The sequence below is a fragment of the Thunnus maccoyii genome, chromosome 5 (assembly GCF_910596095.1).
Source record: "Thunnus maccoyii chromosome 5, fThuMac1.1, whole genome shotgun sequence".
NCBI classification, from domain to species: Eukaryota; Metazoa; Chordata; class Actinopteri; order Scombriformes; family Scombridae; genus Thunnus; species Thunnus maccoyii.
This window is the reverse complement of record NC_056537.1, coordinates 17,809,736-17,834,580: the sequence shown is the minus strand read 5'-3', so window position 1 is coordinate 17,834,580 and position 24,845 is coordinate 17,809,736. Positions and strand designations below refer to the sequence as shown.

Here is a 24,845-nt window from a genome sequence, read left to right as displayed (position 1 = left end):
GACTCTGATTAATTTAATTGGCATTTGGGATCACAAATCAGCAGACACCTGCAAGATAACGCTGTAGTCATTTTATTTACAGAAAACTGATAAGCACGTACAAAAAAAAACCAAAAACATTTACAATCTTAAAGCCGACAGCATGTATATGTCTGGTGGGAGCGCACGCATGTGTACGGATCTGTTCTCATCCCTACCAGCATTATTCCTCCACATTACTGTAGATGTTCTCAGTGTCAGCTAAGTTTCCACAGTCTTTCTGCTGTGCGAGAAGCCGTGCATGCCGGGGCCTGTCTCCTAAGCCTGCCATTCTGACACACACAAAGGTGCTGCTCATCCAGGCTTTGTGTCGAGGATTAAGGGAGCAGATACGCTGCAGCCACAGAGAGACACATTCGAAATTGCTGCTTCCGTTTTCTCACGTAGACCCCTCACATATGAAATGGCTGGTAAATTCCTGAGAATATGACACAGTGTTGTCCCACGTGCCGAAGCGAAAGTGTCAGTGGCGGCCGATGATGTCAGAGTCTAAAAAGTGAAATCTTTACGTGGAATTAGCGAGTCGCCAGGAGGGAAAACGGTTAAACCAATAATCCAGAGTGTTATTAGCAAACAAAGTAGACTGAGGGAAAATAATTTAACTAGCCTGACGAGTTAAGGGTTTTATCACTGAGCTCACAGCACAGCACAAAGGATGTCCAGTTGTTTCTGACTGTTTCTCGACCAAAGAACAGCACGAGCTATCAAGTCCAATCAGTGCTGCTCACTTATGTAACAACCCAGAGGCTCAGAGCGCCGGACTGAAAGCAGCAGGAGAGGATTAACGGCCTCTGGAGCAGGTTACATGTTGAGGTAGTTATAAACATACAGTAGAAATGAGTTAAATTGTTCGACTTAATCTCTTTTATCAAGGATTCAATCATCCTTTTTTTAACCTTTGGAACTGAGTTGCATTTGAGTCTCAGTCTCAGATTTGCTTTCTTAGATATATTTTTTAAATGTGCTTAACCTTTGCTCACTAAATACACAGTTTGCAGTTGTTCTCATAGATTTATGGAAGACAAATTATTCTATCATATATCAATCTTGCAAGAGAAGCTTGAGCAAAAGAAGTTAAAAAAAGAGTTAGAAGATGGAATGAAAGCACTGATTAAGCAAGAAGAAAGACTGATGTTGTCACTGCATGCACGGCTGTCAATATAATGAATGATTTTTAATGTCTACGCCAAATAAACCTTTCTCTCCGACTTATTTGCTTTGCCTTCAATTGTGTTGATAAAAGCAAGACTCCGGCTGCATGGATGTCAGCGGCACTGTAGATCGGAGTGAGGCCTGTCTGTGCTCATCTCTGGATCCTCCAGCTGCCTTTTCATACACACTTCATGCTTTCTGTATCTGTCTATGTCTTCCTTGCCTGGGTTTATGTGAGCCGCCTGCCAGTGTGGATCCAATTGGAAGCCTTAAGATTTTCCTTTTTTCACCCTCCATTGTGTTAAAACTATACCAGCTGACAGTTGCCTCTAAGAAACCAGGGCTTCAGTTCTTTGTCAGCCTGCTGACAAAGAAGGACTCGGTAAATGAATGGAAAAATATGGTGGGAAAGGTACTATATGTGTCACATGCAAAAGAAAGACTCAGAGATGGAGCAGGAGGAAATAAAATACCAAGCAGGGTTTTTAGAATAATAGGTGAGCCCTTTAGGTTTACATCATTTTATTGGATGCGTGTTGGTCATAGGGGGAAGATTTTTAGAAATGCATGAGGGAGAGAGAGAGAGAGAGAAAGAGACGCCATTTTGAACAGCTTCTCTCACACGACTGCTTTAAATCTACTTGGAAAAACAGTCAATACAATCAATACTGATAAAATGCATCAGAAGACAATTATGGGCAGATTCTCCAGGTTTTCCTTGGCAGAATTCTTGGCTCTGGGATCTAACAGATATTGAGCTTCTTATCTAAAATGGCAGTGTAATTTCAGATTTCCTCTGCGTAGGCTGCACTGACTGAGAGTTCTGGTTTTATTTTATTTCATTCTCACATACTGATAGTCATGCCAATGTGTCACAAATATGCATGCGCACATCCAAACGTTGGCTACACATATTTAAAGGTACTGTTATAAAAATCAAATAAAGGTTTAAATCTGGCATTTTGTCTTATCTCGTTTCTCTTTGATTCATCTACATCCATCTATCTGTACTCTTTATTCTCTTGTGTGTTGGGTGTGGTAGCGTTTTCCAAATGGGGTAAAGTCAGGTGTTAGCTGTGAGACGTTTGACTGCTGATACCCTGGAATTTGCTGCAAAGATACAACTGGGATCATGAGTGCAGATCACCTTACTGTGAAAAAGAGACTGATAGCAGCTGGAAAGCAAATGAACATGTGTCAGCCATCTGGAAAAGTCACCCAAAACACTATGCATCCTCTATCCTGAGACAAAGGAGTCATTTTACTTTATGAAAAGACTTGTTCCCCGTTTCTCCAGTGCAGATGAGGCAGAAAACTGCAGTTTCCTGTTCGTCAGTTGCAACGCAATCGAAAGCAATGCAACAAATTTCAGCCAGGAGACGACTGAGGTTTAGTGCTGACTTTCAGACTGACAGTAGTGCTACAGCAAAACAGCGCAAGGTGCTGCATTGGTGTTGGCGTGTGTTGCTGCAGGGTAGAAGTAGAAGATGAAATGTGAATCTGAACAAGTCAAGATTAAAGGTTCATCAAATGCCAAGACGCTGCACAGCAGTTCATACACTTCTGAGGCCAAATTGAAGAACTTAGTGAAGCTAAACAAGCAGAAATCATTTTCTCTTCCATCTAAACACTACAAGTAACTACAAGGTATTCTACCTAGTATTTTAGCTTTGATTGGTTAGTGCAGTGTGTTGCACAATGACACTTTTCTAGTCACAAAAAAGTTGAGCCAGAACCAACTTTTTAGTCGCACCATCCAGTGTTTTTTGCTCAAGGCATTGTGCTAATGTACTAGTCTCATTAAAACAAAAGAGGAAGCCAGCATTTTTCGCCACAGTGTTATTGACAGAGTGAAAAGGGCCCTAAGGCTTTGGAAACCAGTTATGCTTGGACTGGACCTTGAGCTCATCCAGGTGTGGTTTGATATTCTGAGGAAAGGGAAGGCCATGCATTTTCCTCCTTCGCAGGAATGTAGTCTAATCTCTGTCACCACATTCAGAACTTTAGGTCTCACCTCGATGCTGCTAGTTCATCCAGTTTGTGCCAAATGGAAACCTTCACTACCTTTGAAAGCACAAAGACGCTGTCTCCTGCTCGACGCAGAGAGTATTAATGTAATGATATCAGAGGGCTGTGATATTTGATTACATTCAGAAATTAAAAGGGAAGCTTGTTCCCACATTCCTGTTCATCTTGTGCACAAAAAACAACTTGCTTGCCTTTGAATGTGCAGCCCTGCTAATGGCTCCTCACACCTTCAGTAAAGCTTAAGTGGCAGCTCCAGCTACTATCAGACTGCTTGACATAATAGCGGTGTGCTAAGTGTGTGCCTGGGTGCTTCCAGCCGACTGAGAAGAGGCAGTAGCAAAGCTTTGGGCTCTCTGATCACAAAGACCTGCCAACTGTGGCTTCAGGGGAAATTTTATTTCCTTGATCGGGACTGTGATATGTAAAAAACAACCATTTAATTGGAAATGTTTTTTTCCTAAGCACCATTTAATGTGGTTGTGCTGCGTTATTCAAGTAGTGTGCCTTTAACCAACGGTGCAAAGCTTGTGATATCACAGTTTCCTGTCATGGATATTCTCAGTTACTGTACCTACATGCCTTCTTGGACTCTTTTCTACCCTCAAAGCTAATTTGGCAGAGCAGTATTTCACTGGTTGCACAGGTAAAGAACAGTGCATGCTGTTTAAGCCTAGCATAGGCGCTTATTTTCAATACGTACCTGTTGATGGATGTACTATATTACACCACTATGAACAACTGACTGCATTGATTATTGAAGTACTTTTCACTGATATTCTTCTGCTTTCTTTCTTTTTGCAGCCAAAGGTTTAGTTGATTTACATGTCCTGACAGTTTTACCAAGTGTCTGTCGGGACATGTGATAGCTATACATAAAAGGGAACCTATTTTATCCAATATGTCATTTGTCATATCATTGCATTTTCAACAGCCGAAGGTCTTTTTCTTCCTCGGTTTGCTTTGATTGGCACAAATGAGAGGAAATGTAGACAATACATGGGCAAGTAGAGGCATAAAGGCTGAATCAGACTTTTCCTAGTCATTAGTCATGAAAACCTTTTTCTTTTCACCATTCACTTTCAATCTTTTTCCCTTACAAAGTGCAACTTACAGTAACTGCACCTTGAAGAGTAGAGGTCATAAATCAACTGCTAATAAATTCAGCTTTATTACACAGTCATCTGAAAACGGTCGCAAAAATTGAAATATTAGCACATAACTCCTCATATGATTCGGGCGAACTGACCGTGGACCACAACTGAAGTTTGATTTGAAAAGGAGACAGCATTTCTTATCAAATTTTTAAACTGTACAGTCATACAGACAAATTACGATGAGGTTAAATATGCGGTGACTCCCACTCTAGCTTTAATTAAAGTTACTGGTGAGCGGACCTGCCTGCATGTTGAGACAGAGGAGATAAAGTCAACGTGGCCTGAAGGCAACTATGACTCACTGATGTTATTTTGGCTCTGGCATTGGGATTTTTTTCAGAGGGGGGGTTCGAGTCTCCTCCTGTTTCACAACTTTTCAGGAGAGCCACGCTGTGCGAGGTGTCAGTAAAACATCAACAGCCTCCATCATCATTCCACTGCTCAACAAACACCTGACCAAACACCAGATGACATCGCCTCTCCAGCTGCGAGGACAGGGCCAGACTGTTGGAGCTCCACACTCGTTCAATTCACTGTTAATTAACCTCATTGCATATTAAGCACAATCCTCGAGCTAAGGCGTCTTTATAGCTTGTTCAGCACCAATGTTTTCTTTCTTTTTTTTTTTAAGGTCTGATCCAATTAACCTGCTTCTATAGCCTAGACAGAGAAATTACAGTATCATTTTACATATAATGATCAATAACAGCATCATTTAGCCCGAGGGAAAGGTCTACTGTCTCAGAGGGCTGGGGGATATCTGTAAGTCTTTTTCCTGTAATTAGACGTCCATGGGCTCTTCAATTAATCTGAACCCAAAGCGTTGACATTTCCGCAGCTCATTAATGAACCACAGCACACTTTACAAAGATGAAGTAGACTACAAGGCTGCATATGGTATGAACATGGATCACGTACAGCGCCGTGGCCCAGCTGTCTACAACAACAATACAAGAAGCATTTCCAAATGTTTGGGAGCATCGAATGGGAATTGGTCTTCTTTGGCCCGTTGAAGAGATAGCATCCATCTTTCAAATTAATCTATTCTTTCAGCCACCACTGAATTCCACCCTTCAACAGTTTTACAGAGACTATAAATATTTCAGCATGGAAATTATCCTTGTCTAGGCCCTAGAATTGCAAATTCATCTTCCCTTCACTGGAAAAGGATACAATTGTGTTCTTGGATGGATTGTCCTAAAATTTTATCGAGCACCTGACCCATGATAATGGCTCAAACTGAGAAAAGACTGCCAATTCATATTACAAATTAAATCTACTTTACTGCACAGATATTGGCATGAATGGCTCTAAAGTTTTATATCCACAAATGGTCATATTTGCAACAAATAATAATTTGAAAGGAATTAAGTGTAGGAAAATGTGAAATGGAGCAACTTGAGGGATTCGTAGAAGCGGCTAGCTTGGCTGGGGAACTTTAAAGTCAATGTGTGTGGTCAAAGTAGTAAAGACAGAAGGCTAGAAGCAGCTGCGGCTAAAGGTGATCCTTGAAAAACTTGTGAGCCATAATGCTGAAGATTTACTGGTCGGTGGACTGGTTAGAAAATAATTTTAGACGGTGTCTTATTAGATTTCAGTCCTGCTGTATTTTTAACAAGCAAAATGCAGCTGCTTCTAGCTCTCTCTCTCTCTTTTTTTTATTACATATAATAATGCAGATGCATCTGATTTTCCTGTGCATCGCAAGGAATCATCCTAATTTCTATCTCTCACTATTGCCAAAACATGAGAGCTGCAAAGTGATTTTGGGGCTGCCGATAATTTGCTAGCACCTGCAAAAACTTGAGCTTTTCACTGCAGCTATTGTGACAAGATGGGACAAAAGGAAGGGCAGGACGAAGCCCCTGCAGCTGTGCATACAGGACAACTCTACAGGACACTAGTAAAGTTCAACAACCAAGCAGAAGAAGCCAAGACATAAAAGAGCTTGGAAAAGAATTCAGACTGGCTGCTTATTTTCCAGCATTCAGACACTGGTAGCATTTACTCACAATAGCTGGACTGAGAATCAGTTTGTTGTGATGTTGTATACATTTTCTCTGTGTTTTTGTCTGTGTTATCACTCTGCCTTTACACTGGTCAAGGATGATAACCAGAGTTTAGATGGAGAGAAAATACTGGCTCTGATAGGAAACCATTCAAACACAGAAAGTTGCTTTGTGTTGTCGATCTGCAGCACAGAAATACAATATTTCAAGCACACTGAACAGTGCTGCCATGACAGCTGTGAAAGTGAAGGATCTCATTTTTTCCCAATAAAGAAGAAGATACAGATTTTTGTTATCTTAAACATTATTCTGATGAATTAATGTAATCCACACAATTTTATAATTTGAATTTTTACTAGCTGAGAGTTAGCATTGTCACATCTATTTCCATTGTTTGTGTAAAATGCAAAATAAAAAAATCTAATAATTGTTTTTATGGCAATGAAGGAAAAAATATAGGCATAATGCCAAAATTGTTTATTATTTCTGGAACTGATTAGTGGTGAATTACTTTAAATTAAATTGACAGAAAGGATTGTCACACAGCGTGGAATAAAACCTTATTTAATTTCATATTCATAAACTGACTATTTAGATAGTCATTCACTTTTTTTGCGCAGAATTTCAGAAGCAGGAAATTAAAAAAGGCAGCTGTTTTATTGAGATAAGCCTCCATTTTCTTGCATGCATTTATGGCATCTTGCATGCTAATGCAGTCATGGCTGCTCACCAGCATGTTTTTTAAAAACCCTGTCAGGTGCAAAATTGTGATGATCATTCATGGTCTAAAACAGTTATTCATTCACTAATGATCCTCCCTAAAATTTGGCTTGATGTGTCGTGTCTTTCACTGAGATCAGTTCTGCCTTGCAGTCTGTACACACTCTGTCTAGTTCGGTCCATGTCTGGAATTAAACAGTGTGCATAATTCTCACTGGATTGCAGTCTGGCTTTTCAAGAGCGAGAGAAAAAAAAGCTCACCTTCTCTGCTTAAATGAGAAAGGAGATTCTGTAATGAGGGTTTACACATTCAGGCCCATTCCCTCTGTGTGCACGATCGGGCCAATTTGCAAGCTTCCTGCATTCATATTGTTACTGACTGTGGCAGTAATTCCACACAGTGTCTGAGCCCCACACATCACCTCTTAATAGAATTTTTTGAATTCACGCTCACACCTTATTACTAAAGACGGTGCTGCTGGATGCTCCTTTTAAATGTCAATCATGTACATGAAACATACATCTAGTCTATTTGTACTTTAACTGAATACCAAGGCACTCGCACTGGTTAACAGTGTAACATTTTTCACATGTAATTGCCTTTTGAAGAAGTAAGCAATAACAAAGGTTCATTTGTAACACTGAATATTGCTGCTGATATATATGATATGTGCACGATTCCTACATGAATGGATATTATTTCATACTGTGGTCACGTCTTTTGGTGTGTGGAGAACACAATCAGAGGTCAGCCTCATTTAAAGGAGCAGATAGACATTAGTTTTTGTTACAGTTGTAACCATTACTTTTTAAGTCAACAGAGCAGAACCGTTTCTATAAATTACACATAAGTACAGTACTACATACAGCGCATAAGCTACGGCATGTCACAGGAAGGCCATTAACTTGGCAGCATTACTAGGAAGCGGTATCATTAAAAAGAATTGCGATATTTGCAACTAAACAGATTTCTTAAACGTTGTAAATATCCCTTTCAAGCTAAATAAGTTCTGTTGTTTTTTCAGGTTGTATTTGTGAAGAAAAATGTATGAATCCATGTGAAAAAGGGTTAATCATATTTTCAAAATAGAGTGAAATAAGTTAACATATCTCTTTCAGAACAAGGTCACCTGACATGAGGATGTGTGTTTATCTCAAACAGCCCTTTCCAGTCTCTCTGAGGTATCTGTACACACTGTAGTATGACAGCTCTTAAACAACAGACTGTGACGGGCTAATTGTTATGCTGCAGGAGTCCAAATGGCAACTGGAAGGTCAGTAAGAGCATATGATGTTTACTAATCCATGTCTGACTCAGAGATCCTGCAACTGCTGGATAGTTTCCCGCATGTCTTTCGTAATGTCATCCACTCCCAACATGTGGTCAGTCGTTGAGAATTTATTCAACTGCCAATTCTTATTGATGTGTATTTCTAGAGTTCAGAATTTGCCTGAAACATACAGAAACATACAGATGATCAAACCTGAAATGATATCGATCAATATGCGAAGCTTTGTCTGAGAATAAAAACAAACTGTGTCCATAAGCCAGGTTTATGATAAATTTATGATCAACGGCAGAAATGATGATTGAACAGTGAACTTTTGACCCAACAAAGGGGAAGTTGATGATCTGACGAAATCCAACTCACTGGATAGGGAAGCAAGATTTCAATGACTCTGTTAAGTGCTGTAAACTTGCGATTTTGCAATTAATCATGTCACAGAAAACTAGCAGCAATTTCAGGAAAAGTCAGAGTAAAGTCAGTCTGGATATGTATTCTTTCTCTAACACAAGGTTTTAAAAATAAATGTTCCTGCCAGGATCAAGCAGCTTGTAATCTTTTTCACATTGGTGCAGGAACATCCTGCTCTCTGTCTCTGCTCTCTTTCTTCAGCTTCCTCTTTCGACCTCTACTTTAATTTGCTGAGGCACTCTGACTTTAACAGATTTTTATTATGGACCAAATCACAGGCCGCTAAAGGCAATCACAGAGAACCCCAAGGGTAGGAATTACTGAATGCTTCTTTCATTTGGGCCTTTAATGGTTACACAGCTGACGGTCACTGATTTGTTCTGTAAAAAGAAGCAGAAACTGAACTGTAGCATGGAAAAAAAATCAAAGCGATTTATTAATCCGGTGATATGTAAAGCAGATCTGTATGTTAACTTGCCATAATACCTCAGCAAGGCAGCGTGTACACCAGCTGTGTTTGAGATGGGGCCGGCATCCGGCACCACTAAAAAAACCATTCTTTTCACACTGGGGTGTCACTCTTTCATGTTCTTGTGTTACATTAATGTAAAATACGCTGCCTCTCAGTGGCCATCTGGAGCGGGCAGGTCCGGGCTGTGATAGTAAACGAGTGGATTACAGGGGTCAGTTTCTTGCTGGATACACAAATAGGATGATGTAATGTGATGGCTCAGTCCAGTCTGTGCCAGAAGGTGAAATCACAGAAAGGTTTTCATCTCTGACTGTGGTTCTGCTGGATCGTGTGTGTCGATTTGCAGCTTGGCAGATAGTAAGAATACTAAACTGGTCATTTTGCTGCTTCTGTCAGACACTGTGCACTCCCTGATGTGATGGATTTCTTCTCATCAGAGAGAAACTGGAGCAGAGAGAGGCGGTTGTGTTGTAAGGAGTGGAGGCTTGGAGAGGAAGGAGGGGTGAGGGGGTGGTTGTAGGAGGGGGGGTTGTGGTGGTATTTTCCTGCATGCAGCCTGATCCTAAAACACAGGTGCAGCCTCCATGCAGCCCTCTCTGCTTTTGAGTGTACCACAGCGACCCCCCCCCCCCCCCCCTACCACCACCACCACCCCTCCCCCGGCTGCAAAGTGTTTGTCCATCTGATCCTCCATTAAATCCTGATTATTATGGATTTGTCTTTTTCCAACCTGTGATTTCCAGAGACGAGGGGCTGCTAAAGGTTATCTGGCGAGGGTATAGATCCAACAATGGGGCTGTTTGTTGGCAATCAGTGTCACAAATTAATAAGTGCATAGGGAGTAGCAGTTGTGAAATCTTGTCTTCTGTTGTCAAAGGTGCAGAAACTTGCATCCTACTGCAGTTTAAACCTTACAATAAACCAAAATAACCTCACCACCTTTCAAGAAAATGACGTTTCATTGAAGTTGATCAATGCTGACAAAATATAGATTTAGTTTCTCTTGCTTTTAAATAAAAAAAACCCACTGTAAAACTCAATATTGGCTTGTTTTCCCACCTAATCTGAGGACATTCCTTCTCTCAAAACATCTGAGGAAAAAAAAAAAACTAGCTGGAAAGAGGGGTTCACTGCGGAGATGTGGGGCTCCCAGAGGCGTCATGCAGAGTCGATCATTGTCTCTCTCACACTTTCTAACTAGCCATTTCACAACATCCAGACAGCGGATCTGGCCGTACGCAGCAGCAGCAGCAGCAACAGCAGCAGCAGTTTTGCCCTCAGGCTTTTTTCTCTCTCTCTCTCTCTCTCCGACGTCGAACCATAACTAACAATTTGGATTCGACGCGCGGATGAGGGCAATTACTGGACTTAATCTATCATAATGTCTCCTTTCCGATCGACTGATAGTCCAGTGAGTAAAGCAATGGCTGAAGTGTTCTGAGTCCGCCGGCTAGAGAAGAATTGGCTGCTCAGATGAATCCCAACTAAGAGGAGAAAAAAAAAGCACTTTTCATTTCACCGCAGAGGAGACTCGGGAGGAAGCTGGTCGGTGGACATCATGTGCAGATTGGCGGATTTTACACTCAGAAAGCTACTGAGTGCGTTTAATTTCGGATTACTGTGACACACAAGACGTGTATTTTTTTTTTTTTTAAGGGGGTAGATTTTTTTTTTAAGGAGTCTGTTTCCTCTCGCTCCTGTTCGCTGTCCTCCGGGTTCCCTGCAGGACTCCAGAGTCGCGGAGAGCCCATGCAGTCGCCAAGGTTTGTCTGAGACTTATTCTGAATTTTAGCCAGCGTTATCTGAGTTTTCAACTATGTCTCTATATCCTAAAATATGTCTTTTTTTACACCCATCTGTGCAGTCAGGAGAGCTGGATTTCTGCAATATTGAACTAAGAACTTGATCCATTTGCTGCCTGTCACGCAAGAAAACTGAATTTGATGGAAACTGTATTCAATTGGCTCACTCCTGGAGGATATAGAGAGAAGCACTGTTTTATTCATCATATTGTCAACATTCATTACATCTGTTCCCTAAAAGAAATGCTGTGGAAGCTACTTTTATCTGGCAGGGAATTTATGGTGATATTCAGAGCAGAGAAACAGGACATATGCGCCTGCTGGCTGCAGATTTTTTTCACCTTTTTAAAACATCCCAATTGCATGACAGCTGCAATTAGATCAATAACAGAGCTGTCCATAAAGCTCAAATTTAATGACAGGTTTGGTTGTCCTCATAATGCCATGTGCGTTAGTGTCATGATTTGAGGGGTTCATATCAGAACTCAATAACAAGCGCCATCTGTTGGGAAAAAAGAAGATGAGTCCGCTGTGACTGTCAATACAGATGCAAAAGGGGGGGTGGGGGGGTGGGGGGTGTAGGCTGGTGCACACAGTTTACACCGCAAAAGAGTGTTCACTAATATATTACTCATATTATACCATAGTTAGTGTATCAATATGTCAAAATGGTTCCTGTTGTAAATCATGTAAGAGGAGGTTTGACAGGTGATATCAGATATTTTAGAGCAGCCTACCATAAATGTGATTATACCTGCTGGATTTATGGAGATGTTTTATTGTCATATCATGTCACCTTTACCTGTTACAGCATGTGAAGCACAAGGTCTGCCTGATGTAAAATTGTGAATATTCCCTCAATTTTAGATGGTTTGTCATTTCAGTACACTGTGATCCAGTGAATGTGAATGATCTTATATATAAAACTAATCAATTAAGACCAAATTGAACAATCAGACACTCTGTTGATCAGTCAGTCACTCATATTATTATATAAAAATGACAAACAGCCAATGCTCATTATAACAGGTTAATGGTTGTTACCTAATTTGGATTGGAGGATTTTGTGATCACATTTGTGATTATAATTCAGACTGCAGCTAAAGATTATTTTCACTATCAATTAATCACTTATAAAACACTTATAAAATAGTAGATAATGGCTATCACAAGCCAGAGCTAAAGGTGACGTCTGCTAATTGCTTGTTTTGTCCGAACAGCAGCCCAAAGCCCAAAGATGTTCATCTTACCATGATATTAAACAGAGGAATACAGTGAAAACTCACATTTCAGAGGCTGGAACCAGTAAATTGACATTTTTGCTTGATAACAGATTAAATTAATTAGAAAAATGGCTGTCGAATAATTTTCTGTTGATCTTTTAATCGACTAAATCATATAGTAGATATTTCTGATTCAGAAGAAGGAATAAAGAGCTGCCAATAGAAATGTATTGTGGACTTCAAAGTAGTCGTTGGTCATTGATTTATATAAAAAATCTGTCAAATACAGCAGTTTGTCAGATTGCAGTCATCCATCTCGAAACATGTAGCGCTTAATTGAGACTAAAGCTAATATGGGACTATTATTGTAATAACAGAGATGTGACTATCATTTCCAGGTAATTACTGTCAGCTTATTCCCATTAAAAGACCATAAAATGACAAACTGACTAATCGTTTTGTTAGTCGACCAAATGTTTAACAACCAATTAGTCGACTAATTGTCTGTGTAAAAAGACGTGTATGTTAATACACAAACATATTGTACCTGAGTCTGCATCACTGCAACAGGTGAAGATGTCAGACTATCTGCACCATCTATTTTTCAGACATACAGAAACCAACAGCCCATTAACATGTGAATCAGTTTTAAAGATGTCTGCATCAAAGCACCTGGAGTATTTTTAGGACAGTGTCATTCCTTACTTTGCTGTCACATCCACAGTGTTGATGCCAAAAGCCAAAAAAAAAGCTTGACAATTGTGTTGTGTTCCACAATTCATGCTTATACCTTTCAGCTGCAGTCATTCATTTCAGATGTGAATACCCTGGTGTATTAGAGGTGGAAATCAGGCTGTTCAGGGCCACCCTTGTTGAAAACATGTGTAGGCTCAGACCTCATTGTACACGAGCGTATCCATCACCCATGAGAGGGACAGCAATCACAAAGACATTCACCGCTCTATGGAAAAATACAACCAGCCACAACCTGAACATGCTGCCATCTGTGTGGTAGAGTTTGAGTTGAAATGACAGTGAAAGACAAGAGTAATGTGTCATTTGTACAACTGAAATATCAGCGTGGTGGTGTTCTGCCTGAGTATTGGTGGAAATATGTTAAAATCCTTTAAACTAAAATGTAAAAAAATATTCTATTACAAGTCCTCCTTTAGTAAACAGGTATTATTAACCTGTGAACATGTATTTCATGCAGTACCGGGTGGTTGAAACTAGAGCAAGACATCATATTTTATGAGCTCACTGTTTCCTTTTTAGGGTAAATCTTTAAATGTTGTATCTAACTACAAATGCAGCCATCAGGCAGAGAGAAACGTACCATATTTCCATATTTACAAAGACACAAGTGGGGATTTTAACAACTTAAGGATGAGTTTGCTTTCTACAATTACAGGGAAACCTATTGGGGTTTTTAAATGCTGATTCTTATAGTCTTTAGAGTGAATATCTTTAAATGTGGCAGTAGAACTCAGAAATCAGTCACATTCAAATAAAATAAAGAAATTTATAGTGTTTCTCCATCAAAATAGTATTCTGGTGGTATGGAGAATTATTTGAAGCATGTAGGGAGATAACATTCACTGAAGATACAACTGAACATGTAAATTAGACTGAATAATGTGAGTCTTTTGGGTGTATAGTCGAACATGTCTTAGTGGGGTGGAGTTTCGCTCTGGGAATTTGGACTTGTGACCGCAAAATTATGGCTGTTTTGACAGGGACAGTGTCCCAGTCTCTGACTGAAATGTGGGTGACAAGTAAAATACCTTTAAGTTTGCACTGAAGAAGACTGCAAGAGCGAATGTAGTGAGTTACTTCCACCTTTTGACATTCAGTTTGATTTTATAGGTTATGTTTTGGAGTTTAACCTCCCTATTAACCCCTTTTAATCCAGTTCCCCCGTTCCCACTCACTTGAATTAGAAAGTGTGTCCAAACTTTTGACTGGTTTTGTATCTCTTAAGTTATTGATTGTTTTACCCTGTTTTACAGTGTTGTACATAGAAGTGAAATGAACTGAAAATGAATCTACAACTATTTTGATAATCAATTAGGCCTAATTGTCATTTATAAGGGAAAAAAGCCAAATGTCAGCTGGTTCCAGCGCGTCCAACATGATGAATGGATGCTTTTCTTAGTCATGTATGATTGTAAACTGAATATTTTGTGGTTTTGGACTGTTGGTTGGATAAAACAGTTTGCATATGTCACTTTGAGGAAGGAGGGATGGACTTTTTAAAAAAAAAAAAACTATCTTCTGACATTTGACAGACAAGACAATGAATCAATAAAATAAACTACAGATCAGTCGATAATGAAAATAATTGCTAGTTTACAGCCCTAATCATATGTTAGTTTGTTCCAACTCTCAAAATGAGTGAAACAGGCAAGTCATAGCCACATGACCCCCATGTTTTTCACAGCTGCACCATTTAAATGGAAATATTGTAGATGTCTTGTGTATCATTTTGTCCACATTCTCCAAAAAATCAGCCTAGAAAGTTTGATATGTTTAGATAGATAGATAGATAGATAGATAGATAGATAGACTGCACATCATGAGCTTGTCGAAGAGGTTATTTTAGATGGATACAAATATTATATAGAAGCTTTCAACATGATGAAGAGGAGTGTTATGTTGTGCAATGAAGAGGAGAAGCAGATAATGGTCAGCTCTTTGTGATTACTAGTGATTTTTAGTCTTTCTTCAGCATTTATCTCCTCACACTTGCTCAGTGGACGGAGGCCAGTTTTCCTCCACACTGAGCTGACTGTTGTGATCTGAGCAGCAAATCCAACCTTTCTCATATTATGGCCACTTTGTGGGTCGTCGAAGAGCAGAAGTCTGCACATTGAGATGTAATTTGAAGCTGGTGGAGGGGGGTTTTTTAGGGCACAACAGGCAGCAGTGATTGGTTGAGTGTGTCCGCTGGCCCACAGAGGCTGCACCTTCTCGACACTCCCTAAAAGGAAGATATATCGCCTGGCTGCTTTCAGCTCGTTTTGCCCCGCACTGAGTGTCAGCTAGCTAGCTCCGCCACAGCCGCTGAGTTAACGCTCAAAGCAACAACAACAAAAAAAAAACAACAAAAAACACAAAACAACAGAGAAACTTCTTACCAGGTAGTGATGAGAGGACGGGACCCACTTCAGACCTCTTTTATGGACTCTTTCTGTGTTTTCTCAACGAGGAATCAGCGGTTGTAACTCTTCTCATTCTTCCTTAATCCGGTTTGACCAGGGAGAGGAGTGAAGTGCGACCCCGAGCTGGATGGATGGTTATGGGGAAAAGAGGAAGACCCTCGGCGCTTGAAGTGTGCAGAGTCCTCGCTGTGTTTCTGTCACTCTTCCCCTCCGGTAAGAAGCAGCTTTATACCCTTAAAATCAGTGTTCAAACTGTGGTAAACGAGCATGTTTCCCCCCGTTACGGTGTTCATTAACTACAGGTTGATTTTATAAATGTAAAAATCTTCACAGAGGCGTCAACTACTTTTTCATGTTGGGCAGCAAAGTTGCACTATTTTGGCTAATTTATAGTGACTGTTAATTATTTTATTGATATTAAAATTGAACTAGATGTACTTAAGACTCCTAAAAACGATGCAGTTTTTGCTGAAGTGCGCAAATTGCGTAAAAACATAGCAAAAAAATATGTATAATTCGCATTTTAGCAATCAGAAATGCCACCAAATGATCAGATTGAGCCGGTGTTGCACTGGATTTGGTGACCTATCAGATGGTGTGTCCTGCAATGTTGGAAGAAGTACTCACATCCTTTTATTTAAGTAAAAGTATCAATACCACAATGTAAAAATACTTAATTACAAGTAAAAATCCTGCATTTAAAATCCTACTTAAGTAAAATTATAGAAATATTACCAACTGAATTTACTTAAAGTACTAATTTTGCAGAAAATTGGGCCGTGCCAGAGTACTTAAAATAGGATTTTAAATGCAGGATTTGTACTTGTAATCAAGCATTTTACATTGTGGTATTGATACTCTTAAGTAAAGGATGTGAGTACTTCTTCCAACACTGCAGGTAACAGAATCTGATGGGTCACCAAATACAGTGTAACACCAGATTAAGGCTGGGCGATATATCAATATTATATCAATATCGTGATATGAGACTAGATATCGTCTTAGATTTTGGATATCACAAAATCATGATATGGCATAAGTGTTGTTTTCTCCTTGTTTTAAAGGCTGCATTACAGTAAACTGATGTCATTTTCTATTATTTGTTTTTACCCATTTAGTCATTAAATCTACATAGGTAATGATTATTAATCAAAAATCTCATTGTGTAAATATTTTGTGAAAGCACCATCCCTTCAATAATGACACAATATCGATAATGAGGTATTTGTTCAAAAATATTGATTGAATATTAGATTTTGTCCATATCGCTCAGCCCTATGCCAGATTACAGTGATTTAAGGCGAAGTGTTTCCGTGCTGACTTTTGGGAAAGATTGAGGGCTTGGAAAATATTACAGCAGCTTTAAAAGTGAACAGGCTTGCGCAGATTTACGAGTTACTGTTAAGTATGTTGTTTTATCTGAGAAGACAGACCAAACTTCTAAGTCTTTTTGGAGCTGCTGCAGCCCTCAAAGCTTGTTTTGTTTGGGGGATGGGACACGCTTCAGTATTTCACACTAGCTCCTGGAAAGTTGCTGTTTTATTTTTCTTCTACCTTAAATTTATTTATCCTAAAGCAGAGAAGTGCAATTTGAGATGTTTTTTCTTAAAATTGCTGCCACTGAAACTATAGGAAACACATTTGTTTTAGGGATTATGATGGTTTTGAATGAGGCTGTTGAAATGTTTTAAAGCACACCAAAGCACCTGTTTTCAAGATTTTTCAAATGCTTCAGGGAAGAAAACACAACTGTATCCCATAAAATGTCGCATGCACTATAGTAGCAATGTAATATAATTGTATAAACCCACATTTCTGTGTTTAAATGACATAATATCCTTGTAATTTGACAACAGGATGACAACAGTGGGTCACTTTTTGCAGCCTTGCACATTTGCCAAACCCTTATCAGTTTTCCTCGTAAGTCACTTACCGTTAAGCAACGAAGTGATAATGCACTGATAGCTGAGATCAAGATTAGTTTATTGCCATCTATCAAATGGGTGGTAAACGGAGAAGCGGTGTGTTTGTGGGGGTTGGAGAGAGCTGCGGTGAAGCTTTCAGGAGAGATATTGTTTTAAGTGTGACTTCAAAGTGTTGATATGCCCCTTCCTCCCTCCCCCTCCCTTGGGACACACTGGGTGAAACTTCTCACAGCCCATTCAAATAAATGCTTTATTAGTCGAAGGTAATACTAGTCAAACATGGTGTTGCAACAGGGCATCCTGAGAAATGTTTGAATAACTTTTGTGTAAAGAGTTTGCCGGATGTGGCATTAAAGGCGGCGACAACAATCTCCAGTCAAGCAACGTTTATTATCACTGAAGGTGTAGATTAGGATTTTTATTGTACATAAACCAAAAACCACTGGGTGTGAAAGGGAAGTGCACTTCTCTACAATAAACAAAGAGGTTACCTTATATCCAGGTTGACCTGAGAGAAAGCCAGACCTGCTTTCTGCTTTTCCTTATGAGGTTTAATTGTTATTTGTTTTGCTCAAAAAGATAATGTTTCATGCTATAAACAGTTTTTGGTTTCTTTTTTAATGGTGCTTATACAGTTCATAGCAACATTCAATGATCCTTTCTCATTCTAACATTTGGAGGGTTTTTTATATTTTGTAACCAAATATTTGACAAAACCAAACTATTTTGTGAAAAGATAAGAGTCACCGCTTTATTGTGATCATGAGCATCATTTAATGTATAATAAGCAAAGTAAGATATTTAATTGAAGATACATTTGCAGCCTTTAAGAGAAACAACGTTGATTGTTTGGGCATTAGACAATAAAAATTAGGATTAGTTGGCAACGTTCTTCAATATTCTCATTTTAACTTGAATATTATGTAAATCTGTGGTAATAAACTATCATCAGTAACAAGTCAGATTGTATTTAGAGCACTATCTGTGTACTTGTACGTGTCATGTTTCTAAATGACATGGTGGCCTCTGGTTTGCTTCTTTTGTTCAAACTGTATCCTGTTCCTCCCTGACAGTGAGTCTGCAGTGCAAGATCCTCAAGTGTAACTCCGAATTTTGGGCTTCCACCTCAAACTCTGGACAGGAGGAAGAGTTTTGCACAGCGCTGCGAGCGTACAACAGCTGCGTACGCCGGACCGCACGTACCTGCAGGGGTGACTTGGCGTACCACTCGGCCCAGCATGGCATAGAGGATCTAATGAGCCAACACAACTGCTCCAAGGAGGGGCCGACATCTCAATCACACACCCGGACGCAACTTCCTCCTCAACCCACGCCGCTCCTGCCGGACAGCCAGGAGCGCTCCGATGGCCCGGAAGTGTGTCACTATGAGCGCAGTATTCCGCGCAACACAGCACCGCCTAACTACACCCACTGTGGCTTCTTCGGAGACCCGCACCTCCGAACCTTCGGTGACGATTTCCAGACGTGTAAAGTGGAAGGAGCCTGGCCGCTCATCCACAACAGATACCTGTCTGTCCAGGTGACCAACACTCCTGTGGTGCCGGGCTCCATGGCAACTGCCACAAGCAAGGTGGGGACACTTTCTGTTCTTCCTGTTTGCTTGTAGGGCTGCTGATGATTATTTTCTTTACTGATTAATCTGGTACTTATTTTCTCAATTCAGTGTTAACCCTAAGTAAACGCCCAAAACATATTTCCAGAGCCCAAAGTGACGTCTTCAAATTGCTCGATTTGTCCGACCAGAAGTCCAAAACTCAACCCATCCCAAAGATGTTCAGTTGAATTTGAAAGAAAAGCAGCAAATCATCACAACTGAGAAGCTGGAACTAGTCAGTGTTTGGCATTTTTGCTTGAAAAATTACTGTAACGATCACATTATTGTCAAAATTAGTCACTGTTGTGGATTAATTCATCAACTTATCGTTTGACCTCTAATTGAGTCATTTGTCAAGCCAAAACGGCAAATATTTGTTGGTTGCAGCTTCTCAAATGTGAAGATTTCCTGCTTTTCTCTTGTTTTATATTGTTTAATGTTTAATATGTTTGAGTTTTGGACTGTTGGTTGGATCAAACAAGCAATCTTAAGACAGTGCCATTGGCATTTTTCAATATTTTCTCACATTTTATATCATTTTAAAAAAGATTAAAAAAAAGATCAATCATGGATGAAGATACTCTTTAGTTGCAGCCTTAGCTGTACAGTTTGTTACATGTCAGTTGTCACTTCTGTTTTCTGTTGGTATCAGGTCCATAAACATCAGTGCTGTATCAAAACATCATGCGGTTCATATTTTTGTATATGTGAGTCTCCTCTCTCATGTGGTCAGACTGTGAGAGCGGCTGTAGGTCTGGTTGTCTTTCAAACTGTGGACTCTGGTTAGTGTTTGGATGTGCTCCATGATAACAGATGAAGAAGCCCAGCCCTGAACAATCGCTAAGATCTTGATAAGCCTTATAAATGATATGTTAGTATTATAACAGCAGTGTTGCATCAAATGTTAACATGAGGCTCCATTTTCACTTTCCACAGCGGACAGCTCAGGCTGATGTTTGACCTACTTAGAGTGTAGAGCGTACTGAGTACAGTCAATGTTGTCTATCCACAAAACTGCAGATATTTTCTCTGCATTATAAGATATTTTCTTTGAAAGTTTTATCAGCAGTGCATTTCTCATTATTGTTGTTGTGTTTAATGGTACATTGGTTAGCTTGTCCCTGAAATGGCTTTCAGTAGAACTTGAGGTCAAAGACAAAGATGCAGTAGTAGTTGTAGTTGGCAAATTCACTTAGAGTTGGTCCAGAGAAGTTTTAACAGTAATGATTGTGTACCCCAGTTAGGTATAAGGGGACTTTGTGCTTAACATTTGTAGAAAGTCTAATTGTCTGTAATCAGGGTTTCTTAATGATACTCTATTAAGCATTTGTGTGTTTTTTAGCTTTTAAAGTAATGCCATTTTTATATTGCTGTTCTTGGAAGCAAATCAGAGGCTTTTTTAAGATCTTGATTCTGGACAAAGGGAAAACAAGGCAGCAGCAGCCAGTGCCACCTGTGCAAACAAGACCCTTCTGGTAAAAGATCTGCATTAGCAGAGCTCTGTGTTGCTCTCTCCTGCTACAGCAAATAAAACTGTCTGGTTATTTCCATCTTCATTCTGATGATGGGATAATAGGAGCATTTTTGCTTTGTTTGTTTTCATTAAAAGCTTAAGAAATGAACCAGGAAAAAAAAAATTGAAGTTAATGTAGGTGGGAAACATAGCCGAGGGTTAAGGGAGTAGAGACAGAAGTGGTGCAACAGATGATATGTGGATCTAATAGAGTATTCTGTAGGCTCTCTTCTGTCCCCAGTGAGCAGACAACAGAGTCCCTAGGCTGTCCTGGTATCGCTGCTCTGACAATAGCTCATTGGTGTCCCGATGAAACCAAGCTTGCAGAATCCTGACCAGTCTCACTTAATTAGCTGCAGAGTATATCGCTCAGTCCTGGCCCGACGCCACTCCCTGGAGCATAGTTCTGGGGTTCACAGGCAGGTTTTTCAGCGCTATGAATGGATCGTCTTTGTGTCTGCAAACTGAGGCCTGATTTTACATGGCCGAGACTCGTGTTTTTTGAGGGCGTTTACCTTGGCCTCCCCCATGTTGAGCCAGTGCTGAAATGTGACACTTAAGTGGGGTGGTGGGGTAGATGGCACATATTGCACAAACTTGTTCTTAATGCAGAAGTATAAGCACTTCCCTCTTAATCTGATGTTTACATTTACAGCAGTTTACTAAGATTCTGTATGTGACCAGAAAAACAGCTAGTAATGGCTGCATACTCGCATTTGTGAGAAATGTAAAGGCTAAAAGATCTGATCATTCATGCTTAATGCTAATAAGGTTTATTATTTTCTCCCCTTCTGCAGCTGACAATCATCTTTAAGAATTTCCAGGAATGTGTGGACCAGAAGATGTACCATGCAGAAACAGATGAGCTGCCAGCTGCATTTGCTGATGGCTCCAAGAACGGAGGGGAGCGGCACGGGGCTAACACTCTGCGGGTGGTGGAGAAGGTTCCAGGGCAGCACGTGGAGATTCAGGCCAGGTACATTGGAACAACCATAGTGATCCGGCAGGTAGGCCGCTACTTGACCTTTGCTGTGCGGATGCCGGAGGAAGTTGTAAACTCTGTGGAGGAAGGTGATAACCAGGATTTGTACCTATGTCTTCACGGCTGTCCTGCCAACCAACGCATCGACTTCAGGAACTTCAGGGCTCGAGCAGCGGAGGCCCAGAGCACAGGCAGGACGAGGAGCAGCTCCGTCGCACACGGCTTTACTTACCAGTCTGCAAAGGCCAAGTGCAAAGAGCGGCTACCGGTGGAGGACTTGTATTTTCAGTCCTGCGTGTTTGACCTTCTCTCCTCTGGGGACATAAACTTCACCATGGCAGCCTACTACGCCTTCGAGGATGTAAAGATGCTCCATTCAAACAGCAACAGATACCACATCTATGAAAAGGATGCGTTTATGAGTAGTGCGGCACAGAGGGGCAAAGATTTACTTTCGCTCTTCTTGCTTAACCTTCTCGCTGTCTTATTGTGGATTGAGTGTTGCACAATTCATCTATAGTCACTTTTCAACAGTATCCTCATGGTGTATCTGTCAGTGAGTGTTACAGAGTAGCGTACTCGTGCCGTACATCAGCTTCAGTCGTCTGCTCTGGTTCTGTCTGACGTGACCAGTGGCTTGCCAGCCCTGAGTCTCATTTTTGTTGTATTGTCATGTCTCGACTTCAGTCTAATGACAAGGCGAGTTCACCGCGCTCTCACCTATCATCACATGTGTTTAGCTGGTTCATAGGGCTGGTCTTTGAAGAGAGCAGCGGTGAGAGAGTCCAGCTACCCCAGAGCTCAGGATATCCACCTGGGATTAAATCCCACATTCTCACTGGAGCTGCATGCCTATGGGAAGCCGGACAAGATGATCTTTTGCAGAAAGAGGAGTTTGCTGATCCTCCCTCCCCTGATCCCCTCATTGGTGCCAAGCCAGTGAGGCTCTCTGTGGCTCATGTGGCGAAGCGAGAGGACCTGACAAGGGCTTTTGTTAACCTTAGGCCAGAAGCAGCTCTATGTTTGATTAGTTTCCAGCTTTGGAAAAGCCTGAGCCTTTTGGAGGAAGCACTCAGCCAAAAGGATGTCAGAGTAACGTCTCCAGTTGTCTGCTGTGGAGATTAATGGGTCATATTGTTAGATTATATGTGTGTGTGTGTGTGTGTGTGTGTGTGTGTATGTGTGTGTGTGTGTTTGTGTTTGCATTAGTACAATATGTGTGCAGAATTCAGCGTCTGTGGTTAATTTTGAGTTTTTGGGTGCAGGCGTTCCCAGAAATGAGATAACAACCTCAAGTGGGGGAAAAAAAAAAGTTCCCATGTCTTTATATTGCACCCAGAATTTCAGAAATAGAAAAGATGAGGCGCTCTGCAGTCTGTTCAAATGGACTCTATCAGCCAAGTAGTAAATCCCAAAAGGGAACTGATAAAAATATCTCTCTTCATCTGTACTTCCATTCTCAGTGTCATACTGCCGTTCCCTCCATTGTTTTAGCTTGACATGTTGATCAGACAGTGTTTGTATTTCAAGTCTGTAATGTGAATGTAGCTAACAAGAAAGCAAAAGAACAAATTTAGTTTAAGGCACTCAGAACGTTTACAGAATGTATATCAACTAATCAAACTATGACTTAAGGGCAGAAAAAAAGGCATCTCTTTGAGCATTTTGTGAATTTGAATCTCCATTTCAGCAGTGGTGTAGATACTGTTACTGATACTAGCTGTAAAGACGTCACCTCTAGTCAGTTTAGCATTTTATAGACTACCAATGTGCTGACCAGACTGTGGCTTTGTGAGTAAATGATAAGCATATGTCTGTAGGCGTGATTTCATGGCTTAAGTCATTGCCAAAGAACAAGCCCTTGTGCCAACATTTCCCTAACAACTGAATTTTCATCTTTCAGTCTATTTAGAGAACTATTCACATTAGGGGATTCTTAACTGTACATAATTTGTGTTCGTGTATGAATTTAAGGCCAAACAGCTCTTGAAAAATGACAGTAACACACTGTAAAAGCAACATTTGTTTCTGTTTCGCAGTCTCACCTTTGCTTTTCTTGTGTTTTGTGATAACACTCCCTGCTACGAGAGGTTTTCCATTTGAACTTTGGCTCCCAGCTACAGTATCTGCTAATGTGTAAGTCATCCCAGTAGATACTGTTACTACTCGGGCTCAGTCTCATGGTCATTTATCTTTACACTGAAGTATTCGGCAGGCCTTACTACTGCTATTTGGAATATGTATTGGTGCAGTTTGACAACAACAAAAAAAAAACAAACAAATGATTGTAATGTTGAATCTTGTGTTAATAGATGTAATTTGTATTGTGAGTTTTACAGTATATGGTTCTACATGTGTAATGTGAGATTGTACATATGTTTTGTGAGTTGTTGAGTTTTTAATTTGTATATTACCAGTTGTGTTTGAATTTATCACTCCAGTTTTTGTACATCCGATGTTTTGGTGAATGTGAACCTTTTTTATTTTTAAAAGGGATTTTGCCAAAAACATGAACACCACAGAACAGAATATTCTAAAACAATACACACACATATTCATCACTTTTTGCTTACTTGGTTGTAATCTAAGTGAAACGTCCTGAATGCAGCCCACCTTAGCTAGAAAGGGAATGTAGGAACGTGTTTTGGGGTGTTCATGTTTTTGAGTTTCAAGCACTTTATGTTTTCTTTTTCATTTAGCTCTTACTTTGTTTGAAATTCTGTGTCAGACTTGTAATGGATAAAAAAAAAAAGAATAAAAAAATAAATAGCTGAACGGGAAATGCCAGAAAGATCAAACTGTGTTTGTATGTAAAAGCAAATGTGGTGTCACACGCCAGCTGTTTATAATGTAAATTATTTATTGAATAAAAGAAAATGTCTTGTTAATGAGGTGCCCTCTTGTCTCATTTGCTTCTTCCCTGAGAGCATTTTTTGAAAATCACCACTTGTGTTGAATTAATACAGTTAACAGTGTGTGACTGCCCCCTGCTGTAAAGATGTAGTGATGAAGGACAGCAGATGTTTATATCTATGCTTTGGCCAGTGTTTATATATCTTTATTTTCTTAAGAAATTGTGTTAAGAATGGCCCTCACCTTTTACTTTTCAGTCAGTTTTTTAAAATTAAAAGTAGGACTTAAAAGCTTTGTATAGAGTAGCTGAAGGTAATTTTTAGTAAAGTTAAGGATGAGACTCTTTAGTGTTGTCAAATAAGTAATATGATATATGTCTAACCATAATACCCTCCCTCAAGCACAGAATCGACCAATAGCAGACCTGTAAAGGTGTCGTGTCATGGCTGTATCACAGCTTCATGCACACTTTGATTAAGATTAACTATCTTTGATTGTAT

General features: G+C 40.0%; 1 protein-coding gene and 1 long non-coding RNA gene across 3 annotated transcripts in view; one reads left to right on the top strand and one right to left on the bottom strand.

Annotated features, from left to right (window-relative positions):
- Positions 1-15,581, bottom strand: part of LOC121897308 — a 67,285-nt gene extending 51,704 nt beyond the window's left edge. The window contains exon 1 of the long non-coding RNA XR_006096219.1: positions 15,434-15,581. This is a non-coding gene — a long non-coding RNA (uncharacterized LOC121897308). The remainder of the gene's footprint in view (positions 1-15,433) is intronic.
- Positions 10,440-24,380, top strand: rgma (repulsive guidance molecule BMP co-receptor a). Of its 2 annotated transcripts, none has more exons than XM_042411714.1 (4): positions 10,440-11,034; positions 15,555-15,670; positions 18,456-18,973; positions 21,308-24,380. In XM_042411714.1, exons 1-4 carry the CDS (start codon positions 11,021-11,023, stop codon positions 22,010-22,012), a joined length of 1,353 nt encoding a protein of 450 aa, XP_042267648.1. In that variant the 5' UTR covers positions 10,440-11,020; the 3' UTR covers positions 22,013-24,380. The 2 variants fall into 2 exon arrangements, with proteins under 2 accessions (XP_042267648.1, XP_042267649.1); XM_042411715.1 differs by lacking the exon at positions 10,440-11,034 and adding an exon at positions 14,928-15,436.
- Positions 24,381-24,845: the final 465 nt, after the last annotated feature.

What these genes read in the sequence shown, in the direction of transcription:
- rgma (XM_042411714.1), top strand. An exon ending in TCTGTCACTCTTCCCCTCCG is followed by an intron (nt 15,671 to 18,455) that starts GTAAGAAGCAGC and finishes CCTCCCTGACAG; the next exon opens with TGAGTCTGCAGTGCAAGATC. An exon ending in TGGCAACTGCCACAAGCAAG is followed by an intron (nt 18,974 to 21,307) that starts GTGGGGACACTT and finishes CCCCTTCTGCAG; the next exon opens with CTGACAATCATCTTTAAGAA.